General features: G+C 44.7%; 2 protein-coding genes across 3 annotated transcripts in view; both read left to right on the top strand.

Moving 5' to 3' along the window:
- The window catches only part of LOC146009243 (alpha-2-macroglobulin-like), a 99292-nt gene extending 94275 nt beyond the window's left edge, over positions 1 to 5017 (top strand). Inside the window, exons 33-36 of the mRNA XM_083149407.1 lie at positions 778 to 846; positions 1154 to 1256; positions 1419 to 1460; positions 4864 to 5017. Of these exons, the coding sequence (XP_083005533.1) occupies positions 778 to 846; positions 1154 to 1256; positions 1419 to 1460; positions 4864 to 4889 (240 nt within the window). The 3' untranslated portion in view covers positions 4890 to 5017. The remainder of the gene's footprint in view (positions 1 to 777; positions 847 to 1153; positions 1257 to 1418; positions 1461 to 4863) is intronic.
- Positions 5018 to 10519: 5502 nt separating this feature from the next.
- The window catches only part of LOC146009245 (alpha-2-macroglobulin-like), a 144116-nt gene continuing 134371 nt past the window's right edge, over positions 10520 to 20264 (top strand). For both annotated transcript variants that reach the window (XM_083149411.1, XM_083149412.1), the window contains exons 1-5: positions 10520 to 10658; positions 14597 to 14780; positions 15981 to 16143; positions 17318 to 17370; positions 19719 to 19739. In XM_083149411.1, coding sequence (XP_083005537.1) covers positions 10591 to 10658; positions 14597 to 14780; positions 15981 to 16143; positions 17318 to 17370; positions 19719 to 19739 — 489 coding nt within the window. In that variant the 5' untranslated portion in view covers positions 10520 to 10590. The remainder of the gene's footprint in view (positions 10659 to 14596; positions 14781 to 15980; positions 16144 to 17317; positions 17371 to 19718; positions 19740 to 20264) is intronic.

Here is a 20264-nt window from a genome sequence, read left to right on the forward strand (position 1 = left end):
GGGAAGAAAAGTGGGAAAAGGGTTGGGGGGGGGGAGAGGGGGGGGAATGAGAGTAAAGAAAGATAGGTAGGGGGGAGTGTGGGTCGGTGGTCGGGGTTAAAGATTATGGAGTAGAAGTATTGAGGTACATCGGAGGATATGTATAGTACAAATGAAAAATTGCTAGAGGGAGTATAGATAACTTTAGAGGTCGGTAAACAGGGTTCCGAGGAGCCATGGCAGAAATAGGAGGTCTGATGTATCTCATTATCCATTATCGCGAAATAATTAGTGGGGAGGGGTGCTAGCCATAGCTAGAATCCAGGGATTTCATATTTGGTCGAATTTATGAGGGCAGCCATGTAGGAAGTAGGTAATTTTTTCCATGTCGGCAACAGACCAGACATAGTTTTTTAATGCAGAGATTGATGGGGCCACAGGAGACTTCCAGCCTTTGGCGATTAGGGATTTAGCTGCCGTTAAAATGTGGGAGAGAAGTTTATTCATAGGGGGATCTAAATTTGAGAACGGGCGGCACAGTAAGAACGACCAAGGGTCTAGTGGTAATGGAAGGCCTGAAAGAGAGTTTAAAATGTCTCGGACTTTGGTCCAGAAAGGGGAAATCTGTGGGCATGTCCACCAAATATGTAGTAGAGTTCCTCGGTGCCCACACCCGCGCCAACAAACAGGAGTATGTTTGCCTTTTTTTAATATATTAGATATCAACAGACTCATCTACAGTACAATGTGCTTCAGTAAATGCCTCTTATACAGTCCTGTGCCGTTATCTATTCCTAGATGGAAAACGACAAAGTAATTCAGAGAAGCGACATCCAGACGGACATGGTGACTTTGTATCTGAATGAGGTATGATATGTAGTAGAGTCACAGTAGTAGGGTTCTGTTCCATTGGATGCGTTCTTATCTACTACCGTATGTAGACCAATCCCGCTGGTAGGAGTCGGAGACCTGGTTTATCTGGTTATTTGCTGTTTCACACAATGTTATTTTCTCTATTATTATTGAGTGTGCAAACCCTGCACACAACAACATCTTATACTTCTTCCCAATTTCCCACAATACTTAAGCTTTGTTTTAACATCCCTGTCTGTCACAGCTGTCAGTAACTTACTGTCTGCCTTTCATCATTATAATATGCTCTCCCCCTCCTTAGATGGGACATACCCCTGTGGATCTCTCCTTCATGGTGGAGCAGGAAATTGAGGTCAAAGACCTAAAACCAGCCACAGTGAAGGTGTATGATTACTATGAGACAGGTAATAATGAAATATTAGGTTTATCTTGCAATCTGTAGTTACTGCACTTTTAGTCTCCAGCCCAATTATAACAAATGTAGAGACCGTCCCCGCTATGATTGTAGTTACTCAGTAACATACAGCACAACATGGGGCTGACAGTTGTGTACTATTATCTTCCAGATGAACAAGCAATTGCAGAATACAACCATCCCTGCAGCACAGGTGAGAGCATTATGTTACTGCATCTGATTTACCTGGAGTTGCAGAGTCTTCCATGAGGACGTATGGGGAAATATTCTAGGCAGGGCCAGTACTAAATACACCAGTGATGTAGGGGGTTACCTACAATGCTGAATGTGTGTAATATTACTCAGAGTTATTAGGCTCCCCACAGTACCTACAATGAGCACCAGTCACTGACATGTATATCCAATTGCTTCTTGCCTAATGCTGGCCACACATTAGACCAACTTTCCTCCACCCATCCAACTAGTTGGTTGGTTGGACTGAAAATCTGTTACTGTATGGCGGCAAAGCCCAATAAGCAATTTGCTCACAAACTCAGGAGAATGGACAAAAACATTCCGTGAAATAGTTTAAATCAACTAGGTCCAACTACAGTACATTGTCTGAGTGACAGTTGTTGTCCATTTTCCGGTTTGGGAAACAAATTACTTAATTACAAATTACATTTGCTCCTATCCAGTACCAGGTTTATATTCCATCCAACCAACTTGTTGGATGGTTGGAGGAAAGTTGGTCTGGTGTGTCCAGCATCAGAAGCTGCCGGCTACTGACTTTGATTTTAGGAACATAGCCAGAACCACGCTACAGTCATACATGTATGTATCATCACGCTTGGACTACTTGCAGTTCCCTCTACCTGGCTCTACCAGCAAAATAATTGTTTCGCTTGAAGCTGGTACAAAAAATGTAGCTGCCAGGCTATCAACGTACCAGCCAGATCCTACTGATACAAAACACCCATTCCCTATATCTTTCACTGGTTTAGGGCATTTGGCATGGATAGGGGCATGCATGACAGTCCTTACATTGGCACAGCTTGACAGGGGAAAAGGCGGTTTAGTAGTGCACCTGACTGACGGGTCTAAGATTAGGCCCCTATGTCTGATTAGCTTCTGCGGTCTCTTGATTTGGAGGTAACCTGTAAGTGTGTGTGTGTGTGTGTGTGTGTGTGTGGTAAGTGGGGGAATGGGATACATAAGGATGACCAGTGGTCAGGTATCTGTATGTCAGTGGTCAGGTTAACAATAACAGCATCCCAAAGGAGGGAACCAGAAAGAGGGACAGCGGACAGGTAATGGTACTTGCACCCCCTACCAACTCTAAAGGGGTGTACCCACGGCCTGTAGATAGGAGATAAGCGATTTTACTTAGTCAAAATCTCCCAGCCGCTGCCGGAGATAAGCCGGAAGCCATCCCCGGCAGCAGCAGCCATCCCCGGCAGCAGCAGCCACCCCCGGCAGCAGCAGCCCGTGTGTACAGCAGAATACACACTGCAGCGTCTAACAAGAATATTCGGTACTTCTGTAGTTTCACGGCGCCGGAAGTGCAGAGGCTCGCGTGCTGCTCTAGCTATGAAACTTGGCAGCCTGCCAGAGGCTCTGTTTCACTGTGCTCGCGCCGCTCTAGCTCTGTCTGACTGAGCTCGTGCCGCTGTAGCTGTACGTAAACAGCGTAGCGGCCGGCCAGCAGCAGCGCTGCCCAGGCGCTGACAGGTCAATGTCACTGTGGCACTTGTAGTTCCACAGTGAATTAGGCAGCGCCTGGGCACCGCTGACAACGGGGGTATGTTAAAGTGGACACCCCGGCACAGCGATGCCGGGGCTTCTAAACTGTACGCGAGATTCAGACGCAACTGCATCCTACGACCTTTTCATACCCCCACTATCCACGTCGGCGTGGAGTTGAGAATAGATTAGTGTGGCGAGCGCAGCGAGCCACCGAGCCCGAAGCGTGGCGAGCGTAGCGAGCTCCGCGCGGGGACGCGGATACCTTCACAGCTATCCGCGTCCCCTGGCGGGCTTCACAGGTGTCAGCGTCCGCTCGCCACGCACCGAGGCCGAAGCGTTTCATAGCTAGAGCGGCACGCGAGCCTCTGCACTTCCGGCGCCGTGAAACTACAGAAGTACCGAATATTCTTGCCTGCACTGTCTATTTGGCCAGGCCATAGCGACGCGGCCCGTGCATTGCTATCGCCCACTGTGTACACACGGGGTGATTCAAGGACACATTCTAAGTGATTTTAATGATGTAGTCAAAATCGCTTAGATCAATCGCCCTGTTTGTACATGGCTTAACCCGCCCTTGAAGCAGCATAACCCTCCCCTCCCCCCACAGCCTGACCTAACAATCCCCTCTAGTGCTTATCCTAAGCCCCGTACAATCACCTAACCCCACCCCCTGCCTGCAGCCTGACCTAACAACCACAGCTAGTGCTTATCCTAACCCCCGTACAATCATCTAACCCCCCACCCCCTGCCTGCAGCCTGACCTAACAATCCCCGCTAGTGCTTGTCCTAAGCCCCGTACAATCACCTAACCCCACCCCCTGCCTGCAGCCTGACCCTAGCAACCACAGCTAGTGCTTATCCTAACCCCCGTACAATCACCTAACCCCACCCCCTGCCTGCAGCCAGATCTAACAATACCCACTAGTGCTTATCCTAAGCCCCGTACAATCACCTAACCCCACCCCCTGCCTGCAGCCAGACCTAACAATCCCCGCTAGTGTTTATACTAACCCCTGTACAATCACCTAACCCCACCCCCTGCCTGCAGCCAGACCTAACAATCCCTGCTAGTGCTTATACTAACCCCTGTACAATCACCTAACCCCACCCCCTGCCTGCAGCCTGACCTAACAATCCCCGCTAGTGCTTATCCTAACCCCCATACAATCATCTAACCCCACCCCCTGCCTGCAGCCTGACCTAACAATCCATGCTAGTGCTTATACTAACCCCTGTACAATCACCTAACCCCACCCCCTGCCTGCAGCCTGACCTAACAATTCATGCTAGTGCTTATACTAACCCCTGTACAATCACCTAACCCCACCCCCTGCCTGCAGCCTGACCTAACAATCCCAGCTAGTGCTTATCCTAACCCCCATACAATCATCTAACCCCACCCCCTGCCTGCAGCCTGACCTAACAATCCCCACTAGTGCTCATCCTAACCCCTGTACAATAACCTAACCCCCCCACCCCACCCTGCAGCCTGACCTAACACTTCCTCCCTGCAGACTTTCCCTAGACTGTGTGTGGTGACTGAGGGAACAGGCTGTATGTGTAGTGACTGGTGGGATCAGATTTTGATGTAATTTGTATTTTTAGCCCCGCCTCTCCCAGAAAAGCCATAAATAGCGGTAATTTACCGCTGCGGTGAGGGGGATTCGGGGGGAGGGGGGGTGCCGCTGGTATCCGAGGGGGTTGCCCACCTTTCTGGGGGGCCGGGAGGGGGACCCGTTTTTCTGGTTTAGTGACTAGAGGGAACAGGCTCTGTGCGTGTATAGTGATTGGAAGGGACTCATCGGAACACAATCTTTTTGTCACTATTCTAAAAATAACTGTTCTTATCTTCTATTTTTGTTGGCTTGCAGATGAGAACGTCGGCAATTCACGATAACAACTGAAAACTATCTGCCTGACTGTTCTACCTACGAATACCCGCAACGCAGCAGAGAAAGCTGCCCATTACATAATACAGTACAGAGTAAATGAATGGAGAAACAATAAATATTTTCTAACAAATTGCTCTGATTGTGTTCATTTGTCTGTTGGCTGCGTGTGGTAGATGTTATCAGTATATTTACAGATCATGTTCTCCATGTTACTTACACAGGGGTTGGTTCAATGACACGTGGGCACGACTCAGGAACGTCAGGATGTATCTCTCGCAGATTTCTGCTTGTAGCCCATGACGATACACACATAAATGACTGTGGTTGCAGTTTTGTGCGCAGCGCACATCTCACATCTCACAAGTAACAGGAATTACAGGAGACGGCGCAGTGTACTGGACTGATACATCTGGCAGCAATTACCCAAACAATATTATACAATGATTTATATGGACTAAAGTAACTTCTATAGTAAAAAGGTACTTGTGTATTTTGGCGGCGCCCATCGCATCGCATACCATAAGGCATGCGATGGTATGCGATGCGACGCGATATTGCGCGATACTGTACAATGCCATACAATGCGATGCGATGCGATTAAAGATTGTATAAGCACCCTAATGGGTGCTTACAATGTTAAATGCACCCCCACGCCACCCCCCCACTATAAACGTGAACCTGAAGTGTGGCGAGCGCTGCGAGCCCGCGAGGGGCGGCGGTACGCATCCTCTGACCTTTTCATACCCCCACTATCCACGTCGGCGTGGAGTCGAGAATAGAAAGTGTGGCGAGCGCAGCGAGCCACCGAGCCCGAAGCGTGGTGTATCCGCATCCCCTCACGGGCTTCACAGGTGTCTGCGTCCCCTCGTGGGGCTCTCTGCGCTCGCCACGCTTCGGGCTCGGTGGCTCGCTGCGCTCGCCACACTTTCTATTCTCAACTCTACGCCGACGTGGATAGTGGGGGTATGAAAAGGTCGGAGGACGCGTACCGCGCCCCTCGCGGGCTCGCTGCGCTCGCCACGCTTCGGGTTCACGTTTATAGTGGGGGGGTGGCGTGGGGGTGCATTTAACATTGTAAGCACCCATTAGGGTGCTTAAAAGCACCCTTTAGGGTGCTTATACAATCTTTCATCGCACAGGGGGTAAAAATCGCGTCGCATCGCATTGCATGCCATCGGGTGCATGGCATGCGATGCGATGCGATTAACACATTGCGCGATGAAGATCGGGGGCGCCGCCAAAATACACAAGTACCAGTAAAAATATTAATACTAATTTATTGATAAATCCTTAATGAAACGGTACAGGAGCACATAAAGATATACATAGATCCCCTATGGTATAAAATAGTGCAATTGTCACTATTAGTTTGGGCATTAGGATAGGCAGTAAAAAGAAAACTAGGCACAAAGGTGGAGGGTCAGGCTGCTGAGGGGTTGGGGGAGGGGTAAGGGCTAGGCAATAATGGGAAGAGGTAGGGTTAGGCTACGGGGCATCCCAACTGCCAGCCATCTGTATGTATTCCCCTTTAAATTATTAGGAACCCAGATTCCATTTTATAAGCTGATAATCCCGTGATCTGTAATAAGGGAATCAGATGGTTCTACTGTTCTGAATTGGACACATACTGATGCTTCATTTTGTGTCAGTGGTACCAGATAATATACTCACACAGGGATCATTAATCCAGCTGTATACTGAGCTCATTGTGACTGTACACTTTCATTTAACTTGCCATATTATCCTTAGTTATTCTGAATATACTTGCTATATATTATTCTGTACATCGCTGCGGAATATGTGTGCGCTATATAAGAAACTGTTAATAAATAATCATAATACTGTATATGCACACACATATAAACACACACACATACACAAAAATGTGAAAAACCTAAATCCTACAATAGAACATTGTAATCATATTTAAGGCCCTAAGAAGAAAATATGTTTTATAGCTAATAAAACTATCTATTAGCTATTAGATAATATACAGGATATTTATGAAAGAGCTCTGATTAACCAGATATAAATTGCAGTCTTGAGAATATTCAGAATTCTGCTCATATTATAGTTTGTTATATACAGTAAATAAAGCAAAACAAATGAAAGAAGAAAATGTAGGTGCTTGCGCTGGCACTTAATCAGAATGGATGAAAAGACTACAAACATGGGATGTCGTATTAAGCATTTGTGATTAGAAGAAAACAGTCACTGGGATGGCATACGATACATCACAGTCGATGCGCGCTCCCATTTTCTCTATATTGAAAAGAAAAATCGACTGTGCATGCAATTAAATATGGAATTCGATCCAGTAAATCGAATGTGTACACTGTGCGTTGAATGCAAATCGATATCAAAATCAATATTGAATGCAAAAGTGCAGATAACGAAACTGTCAGTACAGGTGTAATACCGAGAAAGTTGAGGGCACAAGCCAAAGATTGGCCCAGACACTGACCCTTATCCTTGTTGATTTTTTCGCTTACACATTTGCACGCAGCCGAGCAAACGGCCCGAACGCGCACGCAGGGAGCGAAGGCACGCCTGTAAGGCCAGCGAAGCCGTTCATTCGGATCCACACAAAAAGGGGAGTGGCGTGCTAATGCAAGTATGCTACCGTGTCCATACAGATCTTGACCTGTCCATTTGGACTTCCAGTACATTAGGTACAGCCTGGAGCCGATGGGGGTCGCTGCCTCTGGTGGTCATGCCAGGGGCCATGGCAGTGCGTCTGCCTGTCCCGGCCAGGTGTTGTGCCACGTCTTGAGCTGGGTCCTCGTCACTCCCATCTGCCTCCTCCGTACACCTCCTCCGATGGAGGTCACCACCTCAGTGGTCATGCCGGGGCCGTTCGCTGTACTGGCCGGGGGGGGCGCCGGGGCTGTGCGGTGTCCTGGCCGGGGGGCACCACGTCATGTCGGGTCCTCTCCTCCGCCATCTCCATCTCCCCCTCTATCCATCTCCCTCATCCTCCTCAGTCCTCCCGTCCCGAGGCGCCCTTCTCCAGGGGCCGAGGAAGGAAGCTCCGGTGGATGGGAGCTTGCATGCATGTGACCAATATCCAAGTATTCACAATATCCAATGTAAATTATGGCAAGTGTATAATTTGAAAAAAGGACTGAGCAAACTAGTGAGAGGTTAGGAGCTGGTTGTAGGTCACTAGGGGGTAAATCAGACCTAATCGCATGTCTGCGAATTCGCATGGCAGCCTATCTTTGTGCCTTTGGGCCGCAAGGCGAGTGTGCGATGTTGGGCAGCGATGAAGTCCTGCTACTTTTCCTATTCTCAAGCCATTCTTAAGGTGTGTGACAGGAAGTAGGCATTTCGGGGGTGGCAACCGACCGTTTCATGAGTGCAAAGATCCACCGAAAAGGGGGCGGGCGCTGACGGAAACTTAAAGATGTGTGTGGGTCAACACATGGTGAGAAGTTGCTGAGCGATCTGAGCAATATAGATCGCTCAGATTGCTCAGCAAGATTGCTCAGCACTCAGCTTTGCACAGCGATGTGTGCTGAGCGATCTGTCAGTGTTCTCCAGTGCACACACTAGCCCTGACCGACGAGTAACTAGATTTATCCAGCAATAGCGCCGTGTGGTGCTGTGCAGCGCTATCACTATGGCCCCTACACACAGTGCCAGATTAAGCCTTTCGGGGGCCCGGGTCACTTTAGACAGGGGGCCCCCTTGCACTTGTCTTTACTGGCCGCAAACTGTATGGGAGAATATTACACTGTCAAAACACACAGTAAAGGCAGTATAAACTTGGTCAATGGGTAAATGCAGGGGGGGATAAATTTAAACATATATATACACCACATGAAAAGCCTGTGTTTGTCCCTATGTACCTTACTCTGTAGGAGCCCTGAGAGGGTCAGCGCTGCCTCTAATTAACAACCATCTCATAACTAGGCCACTGCTGCTGTCCTCCATGGGCCTGAGAAGCATGTAATGAGCTCCACCAATCAGAGCTCAGCACAAACCTCTCAGACTCTGCCCTCTTGTGCAAAGTGTCATGGATCAACGCCCAGTAATGTACTGCACACTTGTGCAGTCAGTGTGCCTTGACTCCTGATGATTAATCATTGTCACATTGGCAGAGAGGTGAAGCTGCAGCACTACCCCACTCCCATGCACAAAACCTTTAGCTAAAAAAAAAATACATGCCAACCACAGGGGGCCCCTAGCTAGAGGGGGGGCCCAGGGGCACTGACCCCTTTTGCCCCTGCTTTAATCTGGCCCTGCCTACACACAGAGCGATGTAGGATCATTATGTAAGCGATCTAGTGAGATTGCTTAGAAAATGCCCTGAAATTGCACCATGTGTAGGCCCCATATGACATTGAAAGCACTGGTGAATCTGAAAATATGGTAATGGTTGGTCACAGATTCAACTACTCCCGTAGGCGGGACTCTTGTGCGAAGGTGCATGGCAAAAAAGTGGGTGTGGCCTCATGAAACGGTGGCCTGGCATCACAAAAAAGGGGCGTGGTATTACACACAACGTAATTCTCATTAAACATTTTAGCAAACTTCGTAATTCCCATTACACATAAAGCTATACGCCATAATGCCAATTACACATAATGCCACACACCGTAATGCTAATTGCACATTGTGTTACCTGTGATGCCTGTTACAAATTGTGCTACACACCATGATGACCCTTACACATTGTGCTACACACCGTGATGCCCGTTACACATTATGCCATATACCGTGATGCCCATAACACATTATACCTCACACCGTGATGCCCAACAGACATTATACCACACACCATGATGCCCATTACATATTTTATACATCAGTGCTGTTTACCTACAAGCTCATTGTGAGGGGGTTCTTGCTGGATGCCAGGATCTTCAAACTCGACGCCAAGGGGGCTTCATGCTTGTTGCCAAGGGTGAATACATGCTCATTGCCAAGGGGGAGATAAATACTAATTTCCAAGGGGGAGTTTAATGCTCAATGCCAAGGGGGAGTGAGTTGCTCATTGCCAAGGGGAGGGTCTCATTCCACATTGTCAAGGTGGACTGAGACTGGCAGCCGCCGGCCACACAATTTAAAGCAATGACATACAGCTGTATAGTCAAAGCAGGTCCGCCGCTATTTTCAACTCCTCCGCTTGACCACAAACTAATAGGAGCTTACGGTCCAGCAGCCAATCAGGAGCCACCAATCCTGATAAGCTGCTGGACTGCAAGCTGCTATTGACTCGCAGTCCAGTGGGAGAGTTGAAAATAGCGGCGGACCCTTTGAGTATACAGCCAGACAGCACACAACTCTCTCTGCCCGGCTGTCATTACTTTAAATTGCTTAAAGGTCGGGACAGCCCTTAGATTCGCGTATGATTGAAAGTTGTAAAATTTTAATTTTAATTTTAAGCTTGAAATATTTTATGGTTCATAAACTAAAATACTAGCTAACTTTACGGTGCTTTGCCTGAAAACATGGCTCCTCCTGCCTAAAGTCACCCAAAGTTTAACCTTAACAACAAATACTTTGTTTAGGGATGTGGAAATCCACTGAACATCCAAACACTGAGAGATAACCAAACATTGCTCAAATATTTGTTCTGCTGTGTTCAATGTCCATATTGTGTACTGATACACAATACAGTGAGTGGGTGTGTGGTGATAACATAACATGCAGTAATGATACAACAGCTCACAATCACAATCTGCCCTGTAGTCCTGAGACATGGGGTCCTACACCTTGTTTGTAGGTCTCATCCTACTGCAGATCTCATGGATGCTGGAAGCAAAACTGTGAGTAATATTTATATATAGATATTAGACCACTAGATTGTAAGCTCCTCAGAGCAGGGTCCTCCTCCCTTTTTGTTGTCAAAGCTCTTCTCTTCACATTTCGCAGCTCTCCCAAAACTCAAACACTCAGCGACCATCTTTGTCCACCAGCCCCTAGTACTACGTTGATCATGTCCTCAATACTTACAGCTAAGCTGTAGAGTGTATTGCATTGTGGCGCTCTACTACATGTACTCTATTTTTGTTATTTATTTACTGTAATGTTAAGTTTTGTCTCCGTGTACTGTCCCATTGTATCCCCATTGTACGGCGCTGCAATACACTTGTGGCGCCTTATAAAAATAATAATAATACATGTACTGTACATCTGGTTGGATGCTCAAATACAGTATGTATATACTGTATTTAGCTGAAAAATATCTTTATTATGAAACTATTATATTTTATTGTAGAAACTATTTATAATTATTATAAGTTATATTTGCTGCTTTTACATAACAAATAATAATTATTAGACTGTATTAGTAAAGGTGCTCAATCCAATTAGCTGCAAGTTGTGAGTTGTTTCATGAAACTAACGGAATTCACCAATCCTATTAAAAATGTCTATTTGTAGTAATTGCACCAGGGGCCAAATGTAATAGGGTGTGAGAATCATGAAGTGAGAGATTTTGGAAGAGTGTTCCTATTTTTTTAAAAGCAGCAATCATTTACACCAAAAAAACAGGTTGATTTTGGCAGGTAAATGATTGCTGCTTTAAAACTTTGGTCAAATTCTCCCAAAACCTCTCACTTTTTGATTTTCACACCCTATACATTTTTGCCCCAGGGGTTGCAAAATGTCTACACTACTGTATGCGATGTGCCTGAAATAAATGCTTTCATTAAATATGGGGTGCATAATCTAGAATAAAAGTACATTTTTTTGGGCAATTTGAGGCCATTTATTTATTTTTCCACAAAATGATATTTACTGGCTTGATTAAAACTTCCATATGCCTACGTAGTCATAATTGGATTGAGATTGGGCTGAGATAGGCAGAAAGCTGCTTTCCTGTAGGAAGCCACTCCTTGCCTTAATGATGCTGTATATTTTAAGTTAAAGAAAAAAGGAAATGGAAGAATGCAAGAATTGTCATGCTGTAGTATTCAAATACTGTCTACTATTACAAAAAAAAAAATGCTATTCTGATAATCAGAGAAATCAGTTTACGGGCCAGATGTAATAGGGTGAGAGATCAGAAGGTGAGAGATTTTAAGATTTTACCCAGATTTTAAAATCATGCAAATCTAATGCAAGTTGACCTTATGTCATTCTAACTAGCGCGCGTTAACGTTTTGTTGTCGACCTATTGACTGTCTACCTAGACATTGTCTGTGAGCTAATCCACACACCTCCTCCTTGCCCCCAAATCTACACCTATCACTGTCACACGTTACTTCCTGCCATTCTCTATTAAAGGAGTGTCCCTGGCTGAACTATGTAGAATTGTCCCACACTTATCAGAAGGCTACTGTAACCCCAATGCCGATAAACTCACATTCTAAACATCATTGAATATTTATTATACTAGATGACGCTTCCCTTCACTGTTGAGCCCCATTATATTTTATAAAGCTATAATTGTATACTGGAATTTAATAAAACCAAACCAACATTCTAGAAGGAGTCTTCAGTGGCAATATACAGATATGTCCTCATACACCATTACTGTAGTCGTGCCAAACAGCCCCATTTGGCATATCTCCCAACTTTTTGATGAAATGGGGGGTGGCCACATATTTGGTAGAAGTGTGATTTTTTTACTAGCTGTAAAGGCAGTCCCAGTCCAGGCTGAGATAGGCAGAAAGCTCCTTTCCTGTAGGAAGCCACTCCTTGCCTTATTGTGCAGATCTACCTAGCTTCTATGGGCTGCAACCAATACAGTCCATAGAAGCTTGGGGTATGTGCATGAGCAGTACTGTTGCCAATAACCGACATGCGTTTGGCTCAGTACCATACTTACCGACTTTTTAAAACTCCTCTCCAGGAGAAGCCCGGAGAGGAGTGAACGGGAGGTGGGAAGAGGCTACATTTTGGGGGTGGGGCAAGGCCGACATCACCAAGCTCCGCCCCCATGACTGGCCACCGTATCAATTTGCGGGTCCGTGGATGGTGGGAGGGGCTAAAATGCTGTAAAATGACACAAATCGCATAATTTTAGCCACACCCCTCCCCGTGGACCCGCGAAATTCTGAGTTTTATATCGCAGGGAAGGGGGGAGCCGGGGCTATAGCGAAAATGCAGGAGACTTTCCCACCTTCCCGGGGGGTCGGGAGAGGAACCCGATTTGCGGGACCCTCCTGGCCATTCCCGGGAGGGTAGGCAATTATGTTTACTGCCCGTCAACTGCATTGTAGAGGTACCAGGGCCCTTGGCGGGGCAGGCCTTTGAGCATTGAAACCCCACCTCCTAAGGTCATGTAGGAGCCACTGCCCCCAATATCCTGCCGCCTTCATCCTTACCCTCTCCCCCACAAGGTAGTTCACCAGCAGAACAAAGTGTTATTTTCTTTATTTTATTTTTTTTTACACAAACTATCAACCCAGCATCTACTGCCCAGGGGTTGCGAGGATAGCCCCGGGCTTCAGCCCTGGACAGGAGAAACCTGGGGGGGATGAAACCCCTTTATTGGGACACCAGCCAGGGCTGACCAGGGTGATAAGGATTTGGCCGGGGGACCTTGTATAAAAAGTAACACAAGGGAAAATATATATGTAATATATAATCGGGCGCAAGTGGTTAATTAAATAATTAATATAAGAAACAATATATTAAATGGCAGCTCCCAATGGATTCCCAGCAGGGGATCCAATGAAACAATGAAACACCCGAGAGGTGTGACTCGCTCCAGACCCCGAGACCAAGTGCGGCAGGTACCCCGTCACTCCCACCGTTGGCTCTCTTCCCCAGAACGTCACGGTGGTAGATGAGACAGACCTCTCCAACATACACCTAGCCGCGCCGCTGGTTCACTATGGAGTGCTCCCGGCTCATTACCATCATCTGCCGGTTGTAGCACAGATACATCTATTTCCAACAGCGAGGCTGCTCTGCGAGTCACCTTTTCATCTCTACAAATCCCCCTCCGTTTTTTTCCCCCCATTCAAACATCACATATTTCCATAAACTTACTGGATGGACTTTGTCTTCTCATATCTCATCAAACTCAATTACAAGTTCCCCGCTATTGGACATAACATCATCCTTAGTGGGTAAGAGCAACTGGACATTATTCATATAGCATTGTTTGGGGCATCAGTGATTGCCCAGTGGTCTATAACTATTTTATATCATATTGATTTTATTGTTATATTTTATTAAATAATTGTGATCGTTTATATGAGCTTTTCATCTATTGTTTTTTAATAAATATTTGTGCTTAATTCAGTGCGCTCTCTATAATTATTTGATTAGAATAATTATATCCCCTAGATTTTGTATAAAAAGTGTCTGATTCAGCACCTCTCTCCCAGCACAGCACCCTCACCCAGCAGCACAGATCCCAGCAACAGCCAGCTGGTGACATGTGCTTGCACAGTAGACTTTAGCACAGTCCTTGGGGTCTACGGCACCATAGAGAGAAGGGATCCCATACAGAGTCTCCAAATGGGCCACCTTCTCTGTTAATCCACCCCTGTTTGACATCATAACTTCAAGATCACCACATGATATAAAATATCTTACAGTACTCACCTGAGACATTGGGAGAATAACTAAAAAAAATAGTTATATGTTTTGAGACTTTACAGGCAGTTTTTTTTTATTTTGATTATTCCAGGCTTTCAGGTTGATATTGTTCTTGCTCATTTTTTATCATAATAATCATTTAGTTCCTAATCTATTATACCGCCACATACCATTTGTGTAACCTACTGTCTGTATGTATCATCCTCAGGCATTACGCTGTCATCTTCCCCTCGGAGTTTCGCTCCCAACATCCAGAACATGTCTGTTTACACCTGGAGGGAGCTCAGGGAGAGAGCAGGGTGCAGCTGTCCCTAAAGCTGGGTGACCAGAACACAACACTTATAGACAGGAACTTCCAGCAGGACTCCGTATTCAGTTGTGTTCCACTCAAGGTAAATTCTGAATAAAGAAGTGAATGGACCACTGAGGCTGACTGATTCCTTTTTAACTCTATAAAATATAAAAAAATTTGCTACATACAGATGAGTATTTATCATTTTTGCAACATATGGTGCAGGATATATGGCTGCACCATTTTGCTGGATTGCCCTCTTAATTTATGATTACTGCCAAATTGATGAGTAGGGGCTTCAGCACCATGGGTAACAACTTCTGACTCTAGCATCTCTTTCACACTGTATGGCACGTCTTCACTCTCCAGCAGTATGCCAACAGGATTGTAGCGATCTGAGGACCTAGCTCATGTTTGTATGCAACCCGCTTTTGGATTCTTGCAAGATCTGGGCTCTATATAAATCCCAGTGAACAACCCCATCTTCATTCCCGCAGTTGATTTCAGACAGCACGGACATAGCCGTGTCCAGGCATACTTGGCGTCTAAATTTTTCGTAGGAAAGTGCGTTCAAATGTGAACGAGTTCCTGAGGCCTTAGGTTTGTATCTTCTTACAATCATGGGCGACAGTGCAAATTGTTACATTGCACACAATAGGGTATATTCAATTGATGCCGGATCCATTCCGACATTCTTTTGCCGGAATTGATCCGGCATCCATCACTCAATGCAGCGACCAAATCTGACTTCGGATTTGGCCGCTGATTGATGCTCATCCGGCCGGCGCGGGGACCAGGTGAGCACAGCGGCAGCAGGCAGAGGGAGGCTGGACAGGGCCGGGTAAGCTGCACTCGGCGGCGGGACAAGTGAGTGCGGCAAGCCAGGTATGGGCAGCGGCGGGAGATGGCCAGAGGGTACGGGAGCTGGCGGGAGTGTACGGGCAGCGGCGGACAGGAGGACATATATCGATATATCATATCGGATTGAGATTGCCGGAAACCGGAAGGTTAATTGAATCCACTGAACAGCAATTGATTAATTATATGTCTGTTAAAAACAATTGAGTAAAGCAGGATTTATTCAGGTACTACTTAATAAGCGAAGTAGAAATGAATTGCTGCCTGTTTTTTCAGTTATTTATATTTGACATTACAGAATATTTTATATATGATATAAAATACAAAAAAACAAGGAAACTTCCAAAGTTATTAGATACATTTTATAGTCATGGTACTGTATGTTTCAGACAGTTCAGGTTCTGGCAAATTCATAGCAAACCCACTTGATTCATTTTAATAGGTTCCTCATCCATCTAAAAGTGCGGACCAGGTCGGAACACTGACAGTCTCCATTGAAAATGCAAAAGAGGTCATTTTCAAAAGAACTAAAGTTCTTGTGAAGAAGGAAAGAACCAGTACACTGGTCCAGACAGACAAACCTGTATACAAACCAGGACAAACAGGTGGGTCTGCAATTGGAGAAGGGAACAACAGTTTACTAATTCAAACTTTTTTAATGTTTTGTTTTTTTAAATAAAAATAGAATGAAAGTCATATGAGAAGTGTAGATCTCTTAATTTAGTAACGGCAACTTACAGTAATGCTGTGTACACACGGTACAAATTGACATTCGATTTTGACTATATAGTGAAAATGAAATTGGTTTTGCATAGACATTGAATGGAGATAGAACATGTTTTTAAGCTTTCTATCCTGATTCAATGCTGATGGGCGCTTCCGTTCAGCTGACATCGATAAGCCAAATAGACAGTGCAGTAATGATTGTATAGTGAAGATTGAACGTAGATAGTATGAATTGTATGTAAATAGCACATGAGTTAGCAAAAATTGCATAGCAATCAAATCTTATAGAGCATACACACGGTGAGATAGGCACTATTTTTCTATTCAATTTTGCTTATAGAAGCAAAATCGAAAAGAAAATCGATTGTTTTTTTTTTACATTAGATCCAGATTCAATCCCAATGTGCTCTCCTGTGTAGTGTAAATTGAATAGAAAAATAGTCTTGGCAGCCATGACTATATAGTGCAAATCTAATGTAGATAATGCAAATCTAATGTGTTCGCTGCAACATTCGATGTCCATGTTGATCTGAAAGCAAATCGAGTGCACATCGAATGGAAAATCGAATAGAAAATAGTGGAAATAGAAAATGTGTGTACGCACCTTTAGTGGAACAGCAATGGAATCTCACCGTGTGTACCCACCATCACTCTCCTAAATGCACTATCCCAGTTATGTCATCATGCTTTTGTTTTCAATGTTTTGTGTGGGAATACATTGGGAAACTATATTTTTATATACACATTTGATATTATTAAACAGATGCATAACACGAAAATGGCAGACCCTATATACAGTAATATGGGAATTGATTTTGCATGAAACGAATGTTGGCTAAACTTCGTAACAAAAGTAATTCTACATTATGGATATTAACAAGTTCATTTAAATCATCTTCATTTTAGCTGATGGAGGGTAATTTAAAATACAACATTAAAGTCCATCTTTACATGCACTGCTTGATTGAATAAATATTGGTACTTACTTTCTAACCTTTACGAACCTTCATAGTTTCAGAATGATACATTTACTCTGTGTGTATACTTTTTCAGTGAAATTCAGAATTCTTTCTCTCAATGAGGATCTGCAGCCAGAGCATAGACAGGTACAGTAAGCGTGGACAAAAAAAAAAAAAAAGATTCATGTCATTATATTGAAAATTCACATATGTAAAAATACACACACATGTACTGAAAAGATAAAGAAGATGCAAAGCTTAGGAATCAATATAACATACTGTATACATGAATATACATGGTCAAACAGCAGGAATAAAAGGACGCAGATGAACTTTGAGCGCCAAGTGAATTTGTCAAAGTAGGTGTGAAAATTGCCAAATCAACATTTTTATTCATCATAATGACCTGTAATGTTAACCTTATATAGGGAATATAATCTTTTACACGCAATATTTTTTAATTGAATTTATAAAACAAATGTGAGTGATGCTGGCAATTTAGAGCTTACTTTGTACATCGCTCAGATGATGTTGGCACTCAAAGGGTTAAACATAGAAAAGAGGGTACACTTAACGCAAATTGTGGGCCTGATTCTGACCAGTTCACTATGCTGCGTGTATTCCTAGGCTAGCGAACAATTAAGCGCCACCCTGCCAAATTCCCCACCCCCGTGCCACCACCGAATACCCTCACTAGCATGCGAGGGCATGTGTACTCAAATACATCCCCTTGCATGCAGCCAAAGAGGAGAGAAATCATTCGATGGTCGCAGACCAACAAATTATTTTTCTCCCCTTTGGTAATAAAAGTCAGTCTAAACAGCATAACAGTAATGTCAGAAGGAATTGTGAGATCTAGTGTGCACAAAACTTTAATTTCCCCCTTAGAGATGAGGAGCAGCTTTTTATTATATAGGATAATGTTCCCATATAATATTCCTTTTTTGTTCTTAAACATCTAACAACTTATGAATGTATTTTACATTATTTATCATCACTTATGCAGAAACACTAAGCTGTTTTGAAGAGTGAAACACGTGTTGGCATAATGTCCTTCAGAATGTCTGATCGCTAAATATGAATTACTGCTAACTTAATATTGTGTGCTGCTGATAATAATATCTCTGTACCCAAATATTGGGGAGCGTTAGATACAGGGCGGTATTCAATGTGAATACCCTGCGAGGTGCAGCGAATCCTTTTTAGGATTCGCTGCACATTCGCCACGTTCCGGAGCCAGCGGGCTCCGGTATTCAACGTGTCAGGGGCTCGCTGCCCCTGACAGGCGAATATGAGCTCCTGCGGCGATTGCCGCAGGGAGCCTCAGGACGGTGCCAGGCAGAGAGATGGTAGTCTTTGTGGGGGGTTAGGTGTGCTCCCCGGGTGCCAGGCAGCACAGGCTGCCCCTCCGGGGGTCCCAGCAGGCAAGCGTATATTCACTACACAGGATCGTAATGATCGTGCAGTGAATATATGAATATGTAATGAGCGGCTCCGCTCTGGCGCCACCTGCTGGCTGCTGTGTAAAAAAAAAAAAAAAAAAAAAAATATTATTTTTAAAATTAAATATATATTCATGTGCTTACAGCACATGAATAAAAATAGCATGCCCCTCCTCAGAAGAAAATTCCTGATTTTTTGACACCAAATGTAAAAAACAGAACACTTTATTTTAAAAGTTCACATTCCACTTCACCATAAAAAGATAGCGATTGCTGCTCGGTGAATCATGGTGACCAAAACCTTCAAATGTATTCGCCAACTGGTCATTGAATAGGGTGATTCACCGTTTTAGTCAGAAATTCGCCAAACAGCACAAATTCACCATAAAAACCTGGCGAATCAGGCTCATTGAATACCGCCCAGTGAGTTTAGATGGCAGAAGATTTATTCATCCTGATGCACTAGTGATTTGTGTTGCATTGCAGTACACCGCATTGGATCAAAGCTCCGCGACCCCCTGCATTTTTCAGCAATGACAAGAAAATTTGGAATAAGTGTATATATATGTGTTGATTGTGTTGATAACATTTGACACATCACAAATAATAATATTTTAGCATTTGAGTAAAAGAAGAATGAAATAGCATCATATGTCCCAACATATTTGGTGCTTAAAATGGGCATGGGCTTATTAAAAGGGGTGGGGCTTCACAGGAATGATGCTCACGCGAGACATTCTATTTTTGTCACTATGGGGGCATGGTCAGCACTCTGCTGGCATGCCCCCATCCCCTATGTCTCCCATAGTAAACAGAGCATTTATTCACCACTGCTCTGCTTACCATGGGGACTCCCAACTGCCGTCACTCCACCCCCGTGGGACACTGCTGCCTGTGGGAGGGACAGTGTGATGGTCCCAAATACTGACAATGACCATGGAGTAAACGTATATATACTACAGGCTAACATTGCCAGTCACACTAAGCACATTTTCAGTACTGTAATTTTATTATATGGGTTTATTTATAAATGGATTTTTTTTTCTTTTTCAGTTTCCAGTTGTTGAGCTGCAGGTAAAAACTTTATTACTAATTAAAAATAGAAAGAACAAATTTCGGTACTTGTTTCCTAGCACGGCGCCCGTCGGGTCCCATCGCATACCATAACTTAAGGTATGCGATGGGAACCGATCAGACCCGATTGTCCCAATTTTCGGGCTTAAAAGACGTTCCTGTACAATTTTAAAATCGGTCGCATCGCATGCATTACAATGGCATGCGATGCATTGCGACGCGACCTACCCGATTTTTACATTGGACCCAATGTTAAATGGTCCCTCAGACCCGATTTTACATTGGACTCAATGTTAAATGCCCCCCACACTGATCGTTAATTATTATGTTATGTTATATTATTATTAAATGCCCCCCCATTGGTAACGCAACGCCACGATCAACGTAAACCCGAAGCGTGGTGAGCACAGCGAGCCCGGGTGGGGCGGCGGTACGCGTCCTCCGACCTTTTCATACCCCACTATATTTTATATAGTGTGACGAGCGCAGCGAGCCACCGAGCCCGAAGCGTGGCGAGCAGACGTG

This window comes from Crinia signifera, chromosome 6 (genome assembly GCF_055691185.1).
Source record: "Crinia signifera chromosome 6, ASM5569118v1, whole genome shotgun sequence".
Classification (NCBI taxonomy): domain Eukaryota; kingdom Metazoa; phylum Chordata; class Amphibia; order Anura; family Myobatrachidae; genus Crinia; species Crinia signifera.